At 34.8% G+C, this 19,963-nt stretch overlaps 1 protein-coding gene across 2 annotated transcripts; it reads left to right on the forward strand.

The window, feature by feature from the left end:
- Positions 1-3,036: 3,036 nt before the first annotated feature.
- Positions 3,037-7,135, forward strand: LOC125476950 (transcription factor AS1-like). 2 transcript variants are annotated; one of them, XM_048583650.1, is made up of 3 exons: positions 3,037-3,727; positions 5,552-5,673; positions 5,814-7,135. In XM_048583650.1, the coding sequence occupies exon 3, from the start codon at positions 5,870-5,872 to the stop codon at positions 6,932-6,934; it is 1,065 nt and encodes a 354-aa protein (XP_048439607.1). In that variant the 5' UTR covers positions 3,037-3,727; positions 5,552-5,673; positions 5,814-5,869; the 3' UTR covers positions 6,935-7,135. The 2 variants fall into 2 exon arrangements, with proteins under 2 accessions (XP_048439607.1, XP_048439606.1); XM_048583649.1 differs by lacking the exon at positions 5,552-5,673 and having other exon boundaries at positions 3,039-3,727.
- Positions 7,136-19,963: the final 12,828 nt, after the last annotated feature.

Genomic DNA, 19,963 nt, shown 5'->3' on the forward strand with positions numbered 1-19,963 from the left:
ACTCTACTCTCTTCTAATCATCACTAGGGTTTATAAATTCATCACCAGACACGTGATGTTAGCAGTCTTACCCGAGAGAGGTTTGCAGCCAGATTCATTTTATCAGAATCTTTTTCTATTAGATACTATTTATATTCAATTTTAAATAAAAAATTTATAAAAATATCCGATCGAAATATATATGATAAACAGATATAATTTGAAAGTTCCTAGAATCCTCACAAAGAGAATTCGATGAAAATCCTCACTCATCTTACCCTAGCATAGATTTTTCTATTTATTCATAATACACGCCGATACATTATATATTATAATATAAATATTGGAACGACATATATTTTATTGTTTCTTCATTTTCATAGTGAATACTGCAAACCGATTTAATCGACTATGGTTAAATATTTTTAGGAATAGGACAAGTTGATTGGCCCGCGACGTTGAGAGATCTTATACGTAATATTAGGTTATGTCTAATGGAGATTCGATGCAGTGGGCTAAAGGTTTAAAAGTAAAAAAATGATCTAATTTGTCTAAAAATTTATTTTTAACAAATGGGCGGGCTATAGTTCTATAGAGCCCTCTCTTAATCTTTTTTTTTTGAAGCTAAGCCCCTCACTTATAATAATTAATCCAAATTGAACGTCTAGATTTTCAATTTTCAATTGTAATTTAATTAAATTAACTAATAAATTTAAAATATAAACTTAAAACTAAAAAATTATTGAGAGGTCTATGTTTAGTCCCTATCAAATGGAGATAGTATATGAATATGATATGATATTGTTTATTTAATAATAATATTTTGTAAAATTATAACTCTAGACATGATTATATTTAATTTTTTTAGTTAAAAATGACCTTACATTATTGAATTGAAACATGACGGTGACCGTAAATATATCTCATATATGAATCATTGAAAATGAAAAACTATACACAAGATACACTCTCTATGGAGTAAAAAATAGTCAAGAAAATTATGGAGGCGACACTTTGACTCTTGGGTAAAAAGACAAAATTACCCTTGAGGCATATCGAAGCTTTTACGCGCAAACATCGAACAATCACAATTCAATCAATGTCAAAAGTGATCAAATAGGTAATTATTCAAAACCTATTTTATCCATTCTCATCAAATCTTCCTCACAAGGTAACTCTCAAATTATTTCTTTCAAATTATACTAATGAGCTAATTAATTGATTTATTACTCAATTAATTCATTAATTAACTAATGAATTATGAATCACACCCAAAAAAACCACTAAAGTGGCTGGTTCCCATCTCTCCCAAAGAGTACGACCACAGCCTATAAATACCACCCCATTTTCTCCAAAAAAAAATTCTAAGTTCAACACTCTTTTTAAATTCTAACTTTGACATTAGAGGTTTTTCTGCGAAAACCCCGCATTCATCGTAAACGCGTGAAGCTCTTAACTTTGATAAAAAATATTAAACGTTTTATAAGTGTAATTTTATCTAAAAAGAAAAAGACGAAAATTTGTATCTATATTCTCGTCACCTCCAAGACCGGCGTGAATGATATAATGCTTTACCTAAAAAAACTTACACATTAAGTTATATGATTAGCAAAAAAAGCTACAGTAACAGAGTATCGTACCATAAGTCTTTGTCGTTATCGTGATGAGATGGGTTCGTAGGGTGAGGGTGCTAATTAATACGGTGTGAGATAAATGTGCAGAAGTAGAAGCAACAAAACAACCCTAGCTATAGCCCTGTCTCTTCTGGGAGGATCCTGATGTCAATGGATTTGGAATCTGAGGATTTTCTATCAACTCGTTCTTGATATCTTGAACGGACGGTCAGATATGCAGCAAGCACGGGTGCTCTTAATTGCATTACAAAACAAAAAAATTAAATAAAACAAGCATAATTGAAAATAAATGTTGAGATTAAAACATTAAAGATACTCTCATTTATAGGTACCCGTAAACATTCTTTGGTCACTTGAAAATAAAAAAAAAACATTTCTGTTTAATTCGCACAAATGAACATGAGTTACGTGGAATAGTGTAGTCATTGTGCACTATAGAGATATGCTGAATCACCTTAATACTATACATAATGTTGAAGTTTCGGTCTCAATGGCCGATCTCAAATTCTAGTCCGAACTCCTTGTTGCTGCGTACTTGGTCGATGGTGGCAATCCTCTTACTCGGAACTACAGCAAGCGAGAAGAGGAGAGAATTATGGGACGTGAGTGTTGTGCGTGAAGAAGTAAAAAAAATTTCTTACCATAAGATCTATTTTAAACGATTAGGACTTTTTGATCTTCTGGATAGGGATATATTTGATCTGGAGAGGTTTCTTTTCCATATTTTATAATATTAGCACGAAAATTGAAATTAAATTTTAAAATGACAGAGAATTCGTAGATATTTTCACTTTTAAGAGAGATGTCCTTAGCAAACCACTCATAGACCAAAAAGGGCCCAAGGTGCCAGTGCCATTGATTCACTCACCAACTGCGGCCCTAGTTGTTGTTGTGTGTGTCTGTCTCCATAATTCAACATCCATGTAATGTAGTGTAATGATATTTTATATAATTATTATTTGTTTGGCAAACATTAAATGAATCAAAATAAAGTAAAGATATTATGTTGCTGGAGAACATCCCAAATGCCGCTTGAGTGTTAACGCAAGAAAGTAAAATAAGCTAAATCGATCAATATTGAAGCCTAATTATGCATGCTATTTTCTTCGTGCTTTGTACGTCTTTCTTTTCATCAATGAATATTGTACTTATTCTTAAAAAATTATCTATAACAATGTATTATTTGCAATCATATTTAAATTTTTATTTTTATAATTAAAAGAAGTTAGTGTGAATTATGTTATTATAAGTAAATAAAAAAAATTAACGCAGGAACATTTGCATGACACATGAATGATATGATGCGTAATTGCAGGTACTGGTATGGTATAGTTAGTTGGAAGAGAAGAGGAAATGCTAACCCTAAACCTAATCATCATGTTCTTATATTACTCCCGCAAAACACTACATGCGGTGGGGGGCGCAATATAAGCGCTGAAATCGAGCGCGTACGCGTCTCCCTCTGCCTACTACATTATTATTCATCCACCAATCACTCACATTCTCTCTCTCTCTCTCTCTCCTCTCTTTGTTTCTTTCTCTCTCTCGACACAGCAGCAGTAGTAGCCCAGCAGCTTTTTTTGAACTGTCATTTGAGGCTGCCGACGGTGTTGGTGGAGCTCAAAACAAACACAGCAGCATAAATCTTTTCCTTTTCGATGTTTTTTTAGTTTAATTTAATTTATTTCTTTGATTTTAGTTCAATTAAATTCCTCCTAATAAAAATAAAAACGACGTCATCGGCTGTATTTGCCTCCTTGGCTCTCCATTCGCGTGCCCTCCTTTTACGCTCTCTGTCAGATTTCTCCCTTCCTCTTCGTTCCGTCTCATCCCATCTCTCTCTCTCTCTCTCTCTCTCTGTGTCAACATATAAGTCTCGTCTCTTCTGTCCGTTTTCTTCACTTCTCTCTCTAGCCCGGGATTTTTTTCTCTCTCTAGGGTTGTTTTTGGAGTTTGAGCTCTCTCTCTCACCCTTTTCTCTGTCTGTTTCAAGAACACAGAAAGATCACGTCTTTCTCTATTTTATCATCATCCCAATTCTCACTGTTATCAGTCTAGGCGGGGATGCGTCGTAGTAGACGAAGTGTGGTTCCGTCGTGCACTTAAGCAGAAATGTAACTCTCTCTCTCTCTCTCTTTCATCCTCCTAATTTCCGGATTTCATATAATTTTGCAAAAAGTTCTGTACTTTATAGCATAAAAGTTTTGACTCTGCAATTCGGTTTGTGGGGTTCTGAGGAAAATCATTATCTTTTACCGAAACAAGATATTGGGTTCTTCTTAGTTTTATCTGCAATTACAGTCTCTATTTTATTTAAAACTGAAAGAAGTGCTTTTTAATTGTTTTGCTGGTTTTCTTTTCACGAAACTTTGCTGTAATAGAGTGATTCAGTGCCAATTGTTTTGCATGGTTTGGTTGATGATTGGAATTTACTGATTTTTAAGTGTGTTATCTCATTTTTTATATTAATTCTTTTAGTATGATATGTTGATGAAATTGATGGGGGTAGGAAAGTATATGTGTGGTAAATTTTATCATATTTACTGATTAAATTTTCATGATGGTAAATTAGGAAAAAAAAAAAACACTCGATAATTATAAGTTTTAAACTAAAACGCTATTCTCTTGTGATGCTCTAGAAGTTCATTCGGTGTCATTCTCCCATCATAAAGTCTATTAATTTTGGAGCGTTTTTCTTTGAAGTCTGATATATTCCTGGGCTTAGATGTGAATTTAACCCATTTTATGAATCTGAACTTCGAAACAGAAAAGAAAAAGAAAAATCAATTGGGTTATTCCCGTACCATAAGCCATAGGGGTTGTTCGACTTCTTAATTGGTTGATCATTGACACTCAAAAGCGTCGTGTCACTTTTGGAGAAATTTTTAGTTGTAATGAAAGAACTGGTGGTACGAGAGTATACCTGGTACATTACGTGTTTTTATGTTAGTGATAAGAAATTTTATTTTTTTAATTATTAATTTTATAACACACATTTCACGATTTATATAACGACACGTGATGTATTATCTTGTGTGACGGTCATACTGAAAAATTTCTCTCATTTTTTAGTGTTTTTAGTTGTTGGAATTTTGGAAAGAATAAATAAACTACCCTAACATCAACATTGGATAGCTAAAAACGTCTATTCGCTGCCCAAACGTGAATATCAGTTTTCATTTGTCACCTTGTTTTGTGAGCAATTGGGTTTCTTGATTTGATTTCGGAACCCTAGGATCAACTTTTGAGCATTGCTTGTTAGTGAGACCAGTTTTCGTTTTTCACCTTGTTTTTAATCAATTGTGTGTCTCTGTGCTTATTGTTTGTTAGGAAAATGTTAGGGATTGAGATCATAATTTTAGATCATATTTTGTAAATCACATGATGTGACAGTTGATATATGAATTTCATTTTTAATGATTTAAAGGAGGAATCCAACCACTAAACGTCATATTATTTGGTCTATAAAATATGATCTAAAATGATGATCTCTTTAGTCTAGCATCACCCTGTTTTTTATCGTACATTTCCTGTATATTAAATCACCGGTTATAAGTGCACTATAAATTGTAAATATGAAAATAATTGACTTATTCATCTTCTTACATATGTGAAATATATCATGTTATAGTTTGTCATTGTCCCTTTTCCTGTCTACAAGTTAATAAGTTTGTAAGGAAAGGATTTCTTTTGATACACATGTCAGACCTGATCTGCTCTCTAAGTTTAATGATGTGGCCGAAGAAATGGAAAATTGTGTTCGTTGAATACCAACTGTAATATATTTCACCAGCTTCGGCGATTCGAAACTCTAATATAATGCTAGTTAAATCCATCAGTAACTCTCAGTTTGTTATTTTGCTGATGTTTCAACCGTTGAACTCCAATGAGAATGCTCGTCTTTTTAATATTTTGCCGTCTCTGTATTTGGCTATTAGCGGTTGAATGGCTGGTGAAGGCACTAGGAATTTACGGAGTTTCCTTTGCTGCTGCAATTTCATTCCTTTAAAGAAAATTGATTGTTTGACGCAGACATTAGCCTCGTTATTTCTATCAGCTGGTTGGCGTATCTGCTTCTTATGTTTCATAACATTAGCCATTTTAGTTTCTTCCTATCCAGATGTTAATTTCGTTTTGGACGTTAACGTATGATTGCATGACAGTAGAAGATGGACTAATATAGTGACTTCTTGATTCCAGATACATTATGAGGAGTTTCGGTTTGAGGCAATGGACAGTTATACTTGCTCCTGGAAATGAAGGAGAGACAACGTTGGAGTGCTGAAGAGGACGCTTTGTTAAGTGCATATGTGAAGCAATATGGGCCAAGGGAGTGGAACCTTGTATCACAGCGCATGAACACAACCCTAGACAGGGATGCCAAATCTTGCTTAGAAAGGTGGAAGAACTATCTCAAACCTGGCATTAAGAAAGGATCCCTAACGGAAGAGGAGCAACGCCTTGTCATTTGTCTTCAAGCCAAACACGGAAATAAGTGGAAGAAAATTGCTGCTGAAGTCCCTGGTCGTACGGCTAAGAGATTGGGCAAGTGGTGGGAAGTGTTCAAAGAGAAGCAGCAGAGAGAACAGAAGAATAACAAGACAGCTGACCCGATTGTGGAGGGTAAATACGATAGAATTCTTGAAACTTTTGCTGAGAAGTTAGTGAAGGAGCGTGCTGGCCCAACCTATCTCATGGGTACTTCAAATGGTGCGTATCTTCATACTGAAACGTCTTCTCCAGCACCAACGATTCTTCCTCCTTGGCTTTCTAATTCCAATGTGTCCTCCAATGTGAGGCCACCATCTCCTTCTGTTACCCTGAGTCTGTCCTCGGCAGTGGCACCCTCTCCTCCAATCCCTTGGCTGCAGCAGGATAGAGGATCAGATAGTAGTTTTGCTTTGGGAAATTTGCCACATCATGGGGTAGTTCCTGCTTCTGGGGAGAACCTAGTGATATCCGAGTTGGTGGAGTGCTCCAGAGAGTTGGAAGAAGTGCACCGTGCTTGGGCAGCGCATAAGAAGGAAGCATCGTGGAGGTTAAGAAGGGTGGAGTTGCAACTGGATTCAGAGAAGGCTAGTCGGAGGAGGGAGAAGATGGAAGAGATTGAGGCGAAGGTAAAGGCTCTAAGGGAAGAGCAAAACGCTGCTCTTGACAGGATCGAAGCAGAATACAGGGAACAATTAGCAGGGCTAAGGAGAGATGCAGAAGCGAAGGAGCAGAAGTTGGCTGAGCAATGGGCGGCAAAGCATTCGCGTCTCTCCAAGTTTCTCGAGCAGATGGGAGGCAGACCAAAGATTGCCGAGCCTAATGGTCGGTGAGAAATATGTGTTATACATGTTCATTGCGGACGTGTGAGGTCCGAATTTCTGTTTTCTGTTGTCTCTTTTCTTTTGATCTCGTATGTTTCTCTTCAGAAATGCTGTCATAGGTGTCTAATTGCTTATACCGACTGCCTATAGGCCTGGACTGAAGGACTGTATTATCTTTTCGCAGCTATTACAATTATATTTTTACCTGTTTCTCGAAAACTTATGCTTCCGTGTTAGAAACTAACTAAAAATGATCTAGCTCTTTGTTTTAAACAAATCTAACCACGAGGAAGGGGATTTGAACTCTTCGTATTACAAGGACAAGTCTAACCGGGCATTGAGTATTCGAAAACTAATGAAAATGGTTTGAAAACTTTGAGTTTTAACGATAAGGATAAAATAAAATGTAAAGTGAATAGTATTAAGATTGATTTTTTAGTGTAAAAATATGATTTTTTGTTAAAGTAAACAGTACCGGAAGTTTTTCGATAAAGTTCTCTTTTTGTTTTGGGTAAAGACATTGAGTATTGAGTATCCTTTGTTGGGTTTCCACGGTGGACTCCATATATCAATCTGTGGCCTGGAGTCTTTTTATTCTTTTGAATGTCTAACTAGAGGAGGGTTTTCATGTCTGAAGCCTGAACGGACATACAATAGCATCAATGCTAATCTTACTTGAGGAATTTTACCGTCGTGCATGCAAATCACTTAATAAGTTCACGTACATTGACGACTGATAACCATCCATGTAGTGTTGGAAAGAAAAAACTTTCTTGGGCATATAATATAATCACTATTGTTCTCACTCATCACGTCATACTGGTGCATGCAATCACTTAATAAACCCACAAACATTAACGACTGGTAGCTATCCATGTAAACATGCAAAAATAACTTTTCTATGTTGATAGTAAAATAACTATTGCCCTCTCAATCATCACCACATCGTGCATGAAATCACTTATAAACCTACAAACAACAACGATGAACAACCATACAAGTAAAAATATGCAGCAAAAAACTTTCACATGTTGGGAATATAATCCAATTGCTCTCTCACTCTTTCCTTGTAAACCTAGATAATGTCTATAAAGTACACTTCATAAGACCATAGAACAATCACGAGCAATTGTAATGCCTCAGGTTCCTGTTTGGTTTCTGTTAATGCTGATGCACGTCTCAACTACCTTTGGGATTCCGAATAATTTTTGGTATTTTGGTACATTCGGCAAATAGATCAATTACAAAGCAGGGGGTGTTCCCCTCCTTTCACAGAGAGGTTCATACATATAAGGTTGCTTCCTTCCTCCTCCGAAAAGATTAATTGATTCAAACTGACAAATCCAAATAATTCAAAGCAAAACCCTAGATTTCGAAAATAATTCGAAATAAATACCTCGATTTGGGGCTTGAGAGTTGCTCGAGAGAGAGAGAGAATCAGAGAGAGAACCAAAAAGAGACTGTAACAGGTGTGTCCGTGTGCGTGTGGTTTGCCTGTGGTGTGGTCGAGAGAGAGGTACGATGTGGTAGTTGCCGAAGTTTAGACTTGGGAGAAGTTGGGCGAAGTTGAAACACTGATTGATTCTGAAGCAGACCTTAACCGTACATGATCTTCGAAATGCAACTGACCAGCCAATGAGTATTCAATACAAGTGTCAGATGTAGATGCTACAGGATGAGGTAAGTTTTGAAGGGAGGAGGATTCTCTTTTCCTTTCCCTCCCCTCCTAATTTCTCTCATCTTCTCTTCCCTTCTATTTGAACGATTACGGTTTAGTCACGTCAACATCTTATATTGATTTTTTTATAGAGACAATAAGACAAAAAACAATACGTAAGAGGAGGGGAAAGAAGAGGACGAGAATAGGAGGGAACAAAATCCAACTCTATTTTGAAACACTTTTTTTGTTACGGTACAAGGTCTAAACCATGATGTGATTTTAGAAACTTCCTTTATTAACATGTTTTGTACCCATTTAAAGTTTCTAAAAATGGCATAGAAACTAAAGTTGAAGGTGCTAAGGAAAAATTTGAATTCTCTAGAGAGGCCCAGACACAGTATGTTAACTCCATACAAAAAAAAAAAAAAAAAAAAAAAAAAAAAAAAAAATCCTTTGTTCTTTGAAAGAAGAAATACACTTTAAAAGGATTAAAGAACAACTTCCTACTAAAATAGTTAAAGAACAGGTTGAGTCCATATAAAAAGAATTTGAAAATCAAGTTTGTGCATAAATTCCTAGTACTTTTTGGGATGGTAAAAGGCACATTGTTGAGTTCCCTTGTGAGCCTGATTTTGATAAAAAGAAGATTCCAACAAAGGTTCGACCTATTCAGATGAATAATAGGTTAATGGAAATATGTCAACATGAAATAACTGAGCTTCTTGAAAAGAAGCTAATTTGTAAGAGCTACTTGCTGTGGAGTTGCTCAGCTTTTTACGTGGAGAATGTGGCTTAACTGGAATGAGGAGCTCCCTAATTAGTTATAAATTGCAAGCATTTGAATAAACCTCTTAGGTGGAAAAGGTATCTCATTCCTAATAAGAAGAATTTGTTAGACATGCTGAATTAAGTAGTAATATTTTCAAAATTCGATATGAAATATGGTTATCGGCATATTCAAATTGTTGAAAAGAATAAGTATAAAACTGCATTTGATGTGCCATTACATTACAAATGGAACATAATGCCTTTTGGATTGAAAAATGCTCCTCTCGAATTCCAAAATATTATGAATGATATTTTCAATCCTTATACTACTTTCACTATTGTTTACATTGATGATGTTTTGGTTTATTCTAACTCTTTGGAACAAAACTTCAAACATATTAATATCTTCTTGAAAGTGGTGAAGAATGAAGGTTTAATTGTTTCAGCCAAAAAGATGAAGCTCTTTCAAACAAAAATTCGATTCTTAGGTCATAATATGCACAAGCGGTTAAGTTACCCATTGATCGAGCCATTACTTTTGCTGATAAATTTTCAGATGAAATTCTAGATAAAAGGCAACTACAAAGATTTTCAATATGAAATTTATTTCATATTCCTCTCATCACTCCTCATCAATCCCTTATTGATTTTATTCAAAAGGTAACTTCCAAAACTTTCTATTTAATTTAGTAATAGCTGTCATGTTAATTGTAATATATTATTTCACATAATATCTAGCAATTATTCACCCCAATTACACCATACATGGTTGTCCACTCTCCACCAAAAGGGAAGGGCCACTCTCCTATAAATAGCTCTATCATCCCTCTAAAATGTTAAGCCATTTTGCTACCCACAAACTCCTAAACATATTCTTTTTAGAATTCTAACTTTGATATCGGAGATTCTTCGGCTAAAGCCCCCCATTCATCGTGGGCGCGTGAAGCTTCTGGTCTTAATTTTAGGTGTTATTATTTTACAAGTGCATTTTCGTCAAAGGAAGAGACGACGGAAATTTGCATCCACAATAATGTTATTGGTACTCTAAAAATCTCATCATGCATTTTCATAAGTATATTTTTCTTTTTAAACATAGAAAGTTTGAAGTGCACAATAAGATTTTTGTAGTGTCAATAACATAAGAGGAGGGAAGTTGACACAGATGTATGGAAGAGAAATCCCAGCCCTAGATTTATAACAAAGATGGAATCTTCATGAAATAAAAGGCATGTACAGTGAGCATGGATCTTCAGAAAGAAAATATAGAGTTTATCGCTGGGGCTATATATTTGGATATTTTTGTCAATTAGGGGAGTTTGTGGGCGGGTAAAATTAAGGGAAAAATTGTAAGAAAATATCTGGCTCAAAATTTAGATTATATGTTTGCATTCAATGTCCCAAATGTTCATTCATAATCGCCCTCCAGTTGTTATGACTCTAGTAATTTGAGAGTTGGTGACACTGTTGTCATTGTGCTTTGGCTTCAAGACGTAACAATAGAAAAAGATAGGCACCTAATATTTTAAAGTTAGTGCATGTATGTATTTAATGCTCTCTTTCATACCTCTCTTTCTAAGCAAATTACTTAAATACATACAATACAGTGAATACACCCAATGCAATTTGAAAATATTCGAGTTTTATGCAAAAAGTTGTGTATGCTTTTAACATAGAGAGTCTTAAGGAAACACTCATGATACTGTTCACTTTTAACGTTAAGGACATTTTTACTTTAAAAAGTTACTTATGGTACTATTTACTTACAACACTTTTTTTTTTTTATCATTTTGGTTAAAACTCAAAGTTTTCAAGTTCATTTCATTAGTTTTCCTTTTAACATAAGAAGAAATCTTTAATGCAATCAGACAAGAAGGAGGAGTTAATCTTGAACAATAGTACCAAAAGTAGCACACCAAGGGAAAGGGATCCTCGGATCCCTTCCACTAAATTCATCCAATTAGTCAATCCGGACTCTTAAAATTTGATTCAATAACTACAAACAGGGAGTCTCTTTAAAAGGTATAATAACTTTAGCCATTTAATCAAATTTTAAGAGCCTGGCCTAGGTGATTGGGTGGATTTGGTGAAAGGGATCCAGAGAGAATCCTTTTCCCATACCAAGAAGCTGTAACCATGTTTGAGAAGTTAGAGATATTTGGCTTCAACAAAAAGATGTCCATGTTGACGAGGTATTATGTACCTGCAAACTCAAAGATGTGGTATCAACTCTAAAAAGTCAAAGCAAAAACAACTTTAGAGAAATATATTAGTTCATTTTAAACTTTAAATTATGACATTGCATATTATTTTCATACTTATTGATAATCATTACTATGTGGAGACAAGTTTCACTAAGACGAGACCTAGAAAATATATAACTTATTACAATGTGGAGTTTACTCTTATACATAACCATGGACGGAGCCAATGAAGGCTCACTGGGGGCAGATGCCCTCACTCAAGTAATTCGTTTGTTTAGTTGCAGACTACAATTATATAATATACACGGGTTATCTTTACAAAAAATATATGTATCTAATATCCAACATGTATTCATTCTACTTATACTCTATATCAAATATTATATGAGCAATAGTGTTCTTGTTCTGTCATTCAAACCGAAAAAATCCTCTCCCGCTTATCATGTATTATATTTTTCTTATCACTTTGCCACTTTTCACTACTATATTGAAATTTTTGTAACATTGGAATTGTGATACATCATCATTTGAAACCATTCTTAATATCATATTGCGTATAACCATACTATAATAAGATTTTCTTAGTTGTTTTTAGTTGCCCCCACTAGAAGAAATTTCTGGCTTCGTAACTAGCCCAAGTTGAGACTATAATTTTTTTATGACTTTAAGGTTATTAATTGACAGAGTTATGGAGAGGTTTTACAAACGTGTTAAAAATAACCACATTTGATAATTCGTTGCAAATTAAACTGTAATCATCAATTCCTCACCTATAATTTTGCATACGATTCATGTTGTTTCTTGACGGGGATCATTGATGCATTCCATGATCGATTATGTGCAAAATATGTAGTGAAAAAATATGATAAAAATGACCAAATGAATGAGTCTCGCTCTTTTAGATCCATACATTTTTTTATACAACAATATATTTAGATTAATAAGTGGCAGAATATATTGGTATTGAACTTGCCATTTCATATATCTGAACTTAATGCTTTTTACTTAATTACATATAACAGAGAAATATTACTAGACCATAGTACTAAATAGTCAAAATATTGTAGTCTTATGATTAAACAAACTGAAAGTAAAAAGAACTTAATACTTTTGAATCAATACATTCTCATTTAAATCTCATGCATCGAGATCACCAGGCAATGGGACAGAGATACATCACGGTTATTCTAAGGTCCTCCAAGTTGGGACACATCTTGTGATTAATCATCTCGCACCCCTCCTTATAGGCGATTAAGTCATGTCAACTCTCAGTTCTTGTTCCCGCTTTTTCTATCGCTTCTGTTTTTTTCTTCAGATTGGGGCACATTCTGCATCTGAAGCTTGTCTCTTCCTTGGTGCGGATCTTGTCTCATCCTAAACACAAACAAAGAAATATTGTATACTGAACAAAATCAACTGTTTATATTATATATATCTTAAAGTTCTACATGTCAAAAATATATACATATAGATGTGTATATAATTAAATTGCTGGATCTAACTCACCTCGTCATTAAATCCTCCCAAATTTCTTTGGGCAGTCCAAATGACACCATGTCCTCACCGATCACCGTGGTCGGCGATCTTGCTGGCTTGTCTTGGACTTGTGCTACCTGTGGATATGCAAAACAAGTTAGGTAAGAATGAAACATACACACATACACACATATTATAGGGTTAATTAAACGAATGAAATTATACATGGATGTTTGGTGTCATATTCATGGGGTCAGCATCTTGAGGCGGGTGGTATACTACAATCTGCATGTTTTCGGGGTTTCCACGGTCTGTATTCTCTGACCACCTCGCCTTCAACCCTGCTGTTTTTGCCTGTGTAAACTGAAAATGTTCCAACAATTACCGTATAATCAAATTCCAGTTAAACCAAGAGTACTTTTTAATTAGAGATGAGGGGCCAAATTAGCCAAGAGGCAGGGACTTAGAGAAATCAACAGGGGCCTGTATCTCATGTATAGTACTACTCGAGCTCTCCATAGGACTAATAATACCTTTTGGATCAACAGGGGCCGGTATTTCATGGTTTTCAAAGGGTAGGACTTCTCGAAATACCATTTGAGGTGTGGAGGATGGTGAAACAAAAAAGTTTTGAACATCATTTGAGGTTAAATTCAAAAGATCTTCAAAAGGTATCCTGATGGCATACTATCACATGAGAAAGACATTTTGGAGAGGAGATTTAGGGAGAGATGGAACTACTTTGTGAAAGGAATAGAAGCAAGAGTACAAGGACCGATGGAGAGACTGTACAAAGATGTAGGGAACAAAAGCTAGTTCTAAATTTATAGCGAAGAAGGAACCTGCATAGAAGGCAGGCACATTGGGCACGGAGATGTTTTGGAAAAAAAAAAAAATTTATTGCGGGCCTTCATTTGGATAAAGGATTGCCAATTAGGAGAGTTGACGGCCGATAAAATTATAGAAAAAACCATTAGATAATATCTGGCTCAATTTTTTCAAATTACACGTTTACATTTAATGTCTGAAAAATTTATCTATTTTCCCGGTTTCAGTTGTCATGACTCTAGCGTTTTGTGAGTTGGTGACATTATCTTCGTTGTGCTTTTGTCGATTATGAAAGTTGGTGAGCCGATAACAAATGAAACGAAAAATATTAGACAACATTTCGTTCAAAATTTTAAATTGATTCTAGGATTTTGAGAGTTGGTGGTATTTCTTTCATTAATCTTTTCGTCTATGGTTTTTTCTTAGCTTAATCACTTTATTTTAAAGCTTCCAAAATTTTGGTTGTTATCAAATTGATTCAGGTGTTATTTGAATCAATTTGATAAAAGCATGTACATTGAACACAAAGGTGTTTTGAAATAAAAAATTACTGCAGGCCTTCATTTGGACAAAGGTTTGCCAATTAGGAAAGTTGACGGGCCGATAAAATTATAGAAAAAACCGTTAGACAATATCTAGCTCAAATTTTCAATTTACATGTTTACATTCAGTGCCTCAAAAATTCATTCATATGTCCCGGTATGCAATTGTGACGAGAGTATTGTTTTGTGAGTTGGTGACGTTGTCCTTGTTGTGCTTTTGCCCATTATGCAAGTTGGTGGGCCAGTAACAAATAAAAGGAAAAGTATTAGACAATATTTGGTTGAAACTTTTAAATAGATTCTAGGATTTTAAGAGTTGGCGACATTTCTAGCATTGTTCTTTTTCTGTGTTTTCCTTAGCTCAATCACTTGATTTGAAAGTTTTCAAAAACTTACATCTACAAAATTAATTTTGTTTTTATCAAATTGATTGAGAAGTTTTGATTGAGAAAACTTCTCAATTAACTTGATAAAGGCGTGTATATTGGGCACGGATGTGTTTGAATTAAAAAAAAAAAGAAGTTATTGCGGGTCCTCATTTGGATAAAGTTTTGCAAACTAAGAAAGTTGACAGGCCAATAAAATTATAGAAAAAATTGTTAAACAATATCTGGCTTAATTTTTCAAATTACATGTTTACATTTTATTTCTAAAAAATTCATTTGTCCTCTAGTGTTATATGAAAGTAAGGAAAAGGTAATAGACAAAATATGGCTCAAAATTTTAAATTGATTCTAGATTTTTGAGAGTTGGTGGCATTTATGTCATTGACCTTTTTATCTATGCAGGGTTTTTGGTGAAATCCTATCATCAAAAGATAAAGCACGTCAATTGAAGATATATATCATTTCATAAGGTAAGCTCTACGAAAGAACGTGGTTAAACTAGTCTACTGGAAGACAGATGAATCCAACGCACTGTCAAAGGATTGATTTATATATCTCAGGGAAATGCTTGGAGTTAAGTCAGTAAGTAATTAGAAGGAAGTGTTAGAGATTAATTAGCTTACTGAACTTGCTCCAAGAATTTTGTCCTATTGTCCTTATGTTTTCATTTGCAGGATAGCATCTTGAGATCAGATGCCCAAGTTTAACTCTTAGATTCATTCCTAGTTTATGGCTTAATTACATGCTATTCGATCTCCATGTGTCACAATCTCATGGTGTCTTGTATTAGGTTTGGATTTGTGCAAGCATTCTCTTACGTCAAGGAATATAGCCGTTTTGAGTTGATGATGAATATCCCACAAGAGGCAGGCATAGAGCACCGAGAGGTCGAAGCTCATGATGAGGTGGTGTTGGTGGCACGAAGTCCACCAGATACAACCCTAAGCTTACCTAACGCTCTCGGTGGTGCCAAGGTTGGAGGAAGAGGGTGTTGCACGTGGAAAAGGGAACAAAATTTTCTTTACGTCTTACCTTTTCGCTCTACAGATTCCACGATCCACATAGGATCGTTTAATTTGAGCTGGAACTGTTGGGCCAGCTTACTGGACCAATAAGAAAATCGAATGAGAAGCTCGAGTCAAGGCATAGCACAATCGGTCGAGCCTCCCGTATCAAGTTCGAATTTTACAAGGGTGCCCTCGTAAAGATGCCGGAGAGCAACCCGGCTGGAGCTCGTCCATCAATAGTAGTCCACGAAGATAAATTGTTATGATCAACATGGATAAACTGGATTTTATGAGTATATGTTGTTATGCAAATTAAATTCTATTAACTAGCATAAAAATATTCTTATTTAGATTAATAAGGAAATTTAATACTCCGTTGTACTAAACAATTTTAATAAAAATTCGGATTCTAATTCCTTCTCAATCCAACTTCTATTCTTTTCATTACTTCCAATTCTAATAATGAATCAGTTAGCATGCATGCCATCAATTTCATAAATAATAGAAAATTTGAATAAGAGAGATTCAAATTGTCGTTATCGTCATGCAATATCAAGGCTAATCTATATAGCATTGGCATATGCAATAATTCTATAACTATGTCAAAATTCATATAAAAAGAAGATAATACTGCACAAAAAACTGTCTGGTATTTTACATTCACCTAGACACATAATGATCCATAGGTGTTAAAATCCAAACAAACCAAAGAAAATTGTCTGCTGCAAGCCTGCAAGTGGTGGATTCTTTTGATGGTTAGCGTTTTTCTCTTCGATCTACTGCGTTTCAGGTTCAAACTGCCCCTCCCTTTAGTGTAGATTAGTGCAGAATATCGCTTGTAATTGAAAAATAATTGTATATTAAATTTCTTGTAGGTTGAAATCTTTCCCGTTTAGCGGCCTGAGTCCTTCGAACAAGCCCTCATTATCAACCATTAATTCCTCAGCATTTACTTCCGCCTTCCTTTTCCTTCGTCTATCAGATGGGTATGCTTCATAAAGTATGAAGGTAACCACTTCAACTCCTAGAAGATAATTCATTTGTTCTGTATGTATAACTGCAAAGTAAACATTCATTTTCAGAAAAAGAGAACTACTCATAGAATTCTTGCAGTTAACAAGTACAATCAGCAGTAGAAAAAATATGCATGTCATGATATAGATCACTTTCTATACAGAAAAGTACTTTACGTTCTCAATGTCAAGACCATCCAGAGGGAGATTTTCCGGAAGCATGAATGAGTCGACAATATTTATCCCATCCAAAGTAGTGCTGGCTTTCTTTCCTTCCTGTTACATGAAAGGCAAAGAAAGTTATGTGAGCGTCATGAGAACATTTCTATATTTCTCTATAGTCTATATATATGTATATCAAAGTCAGTTATATGGTCACTATATGTACTGATAAAAAGATCAGATGAGCGGACAAGCCACCTGCATGCATGTTCAAATTCTGGTTTAATTATTAGCATTTGAAGGTATAAAATAGATCCTCTAAAACTCATCTTATACATACATATATATATATATATATATAATTTGTACATACCAAACTCAAGCAGGGTTTTTAAATTAGCTTGTAGACAGAGTCACTGTGACTTATTCGGAGAATTTGATTGTACAATGCTTTATGAAGATTGACTTGCAACTCATGACTTTGGTCATTAGAACTAGAGCCCTCAACAACTCTAGCTTCCATTTGTGCGCTTGATCTCCCAGCCCTTGATCTAAACTCGACAGAGTTGTCTGCTGATGATATAGTTGTCTCACATGGAAAAGACATTTTAGACAAGAGATCTAGAGAGAGAAAGGGAAAGGGAGAGAGTACTTCATGAAGAGAATATAAGCAACAAAAGTACAAGGAAGAGGAGAGAAATTGAACACAGATGTATGGAAGGGAAGGGATAGGTCTAAATTTATAGCAAAGACGGACCTTGCAAATTAAAAAAGAGTTTATTGCGGGCCTACATTTGGATAAACTTTTGTCAATTAGGAAAGTTGGTGAAGCTGTAAAATTAAATATAAAAAATGTTAGATAATATCTGGCTTAATTATTTTTTTACATTCAATGTTCAAAAAATTCGTCATATTTTCCCAATCCAATTGTCATAAAACATGCAAATAAAACAGAGGTATGAAACAAATAAAACATGCAAATAAAACACAGAGGTATAAAACAAATAAAACATGCATAAAAGGCATGGACAATGAATAGTAAGCATAAAGGTTTCTTGTAAAAATAGAATTTATTGCGGGCTTCATTTGGATAACTTTTGCCAATTAGGAAAGTCTGTGGTTCGATACAGGTTGAAGAAAAAAAATGTTAGAAATATATGACTCGATTTTTTTAAATTGTAAGTTTACATTCAATGTCCTAAAAGATAATTCATATCCACCAATTGTCATGACTCACTTGGGTTTTCAAAATTAATTTTGTTCTTATCAAATTAATTGAGGTATTTGCTCTTAGAAATGCATTTACAATGAGCATATATAGCAGTCTCTTGAAAAATAAAATAGAACTCATTTCTGGCTTTTGTTCTTATCAAATTAATTGAGGTGTTTGCTCTTAGAAAGGCATTTACAATGAGCACAGATAGCAGTCTCTTGAAAAATAAAATAGAACTCATTTCTGGCCTTCTTTTGAATAAACTTTTGTTACTTATTAGGAAAGTTAGTGGTATGGTGTGAATAAAGAAAAAAGGTACACTATTTCGCTCAATTTTTCAAATAACAAGTTACATTATTGGGCTATGACAGAGGCCGCATGGGGGTTTTCCGGATGTCTGCTAAGTTAGGGCACGCTCATCTCGGATAACTCATATCGACTGTAAAGTCCTGTAATCTCTCAGCCGTTGCAGTTGCTCTTGCTTCTACACCACCGAACATAGAAGGACCGGAAGGACTGTTAGCATGTCCTTCTCGAGAAGAACTGCAGGAAAAAATGCTTGGTGGAGATGGGTTTTGCTGCGGAACCTTCACAGGTTTTCTTTCGGTCTCCATTTTATGAATAACTTTCAGGTTCGTCAAGTTTTCATAGGCTGACTTAAAAAATTCTGTCACCCTTTCTTCTGTATAGGGTTCGCCATCAAAACCCTGCACATTTTCCTCTGAGATTTTATTGTTGTAACAGTCAACATCCGAAGCTTTTCTCAGTCTCGGTGCTGAACTTGTCCTTATCTCCTTAAAATAAACCAAGAAATATTGTATAGTGAGCAAAATCAACTGCGTATATTATTTATTTCAGAGTTTTATATGCGAAATATATACAATATATATAGTGAATGAAATCAATTACGTATATTAAATTGATCAATCTAACTCACCTCGTCATCTGAGCTTGCCCCTCCTTGTTTAGGGAATTTCTCATACATCATAAATCTAACCGCCTCGACAATCGATCTCATCAGGCAAGAGTTTGATTTCTCATGTCTATAGAACTGCATGAAACATTTCAATTTAAAAAAATATATGACATTACTTTACTCCAATGGATTTTAAAGATTTTAATCAACAGTTTATAAATCTAGGGTTTTTAGGGGAAAAAGAAAAGAAAACTCAGTTTTCAAAATTACTTAATGAATTTCTCCAACAAAAAAAAAAAAAAAAAAAACTCAATATCTGTATTATATATAAAGGGAATGAATTAAATTACCGTGTCCTTCCCTCCCTTGGTTCGTCGTCTTTGAGTAATCCTCCAGCCATCTAGTCTTTCAGAGAAAGAAAATCGGTGAGGAGGCCCCTCCGGTATCAACTGTAGCCATACAAACACATGATATTATTATTAGACATTTCACACTACAATTAGTTGATATAATAGTAAAGCTATATGTATATATATACCGTCTTTAAATCCTCAGAGAATTCTGTGGGCAGTTCAAATGACACCACCTCCTCTCCGATCACCGTGGTCGGTGATTTTGTCGGTTTGTCTTGGACTTGTGCTACCTGTGGGTGGATATGCAAAAAAAGTTAGGTGAGAGTGAAACGCACACATATATATTATAGGGTTAATTAAACGAATGAAATTATACTTGGAGGCTTGGTGTCATATTCATGGGGTATTTAGGTGGTTGGTATACTACAATTTGCATGTTTTCATGATCAGACCACCTCGCCTTCAACTCTGCTGTTTTTGCCTGTGTAAAATGAAAATGGTGAGACAATTAAC

Source organism: the organism of the source record quoted next, unplaced genomic scaffold (assembly GCF_019419815.1).
Source record: "Pyrus x bretschneideri cultivar Hongxiangsu unplaced genomic scaffold, Pyrus_bretschneideri_v1 Contig2, whole genome shotgun sequence".
Taxonomy (NCBI): domain Eukaryota; kingdom Viridiplantae; phylum Streptophyta; class Magnoliopsida; order Rosales; family Rosaceae; genus Pyrus; species Pyrus x bretschneideri.

Excerpts from the sequence above, each read along its gene's own strand:
- LOC125476950 (XM_048583650.1), top strand. The coding sequence starts at position 5,870 with ATGAAGGAGAGACAACGTTGGAGTGCTGAAGAGGACGCTTTGTTAAGT.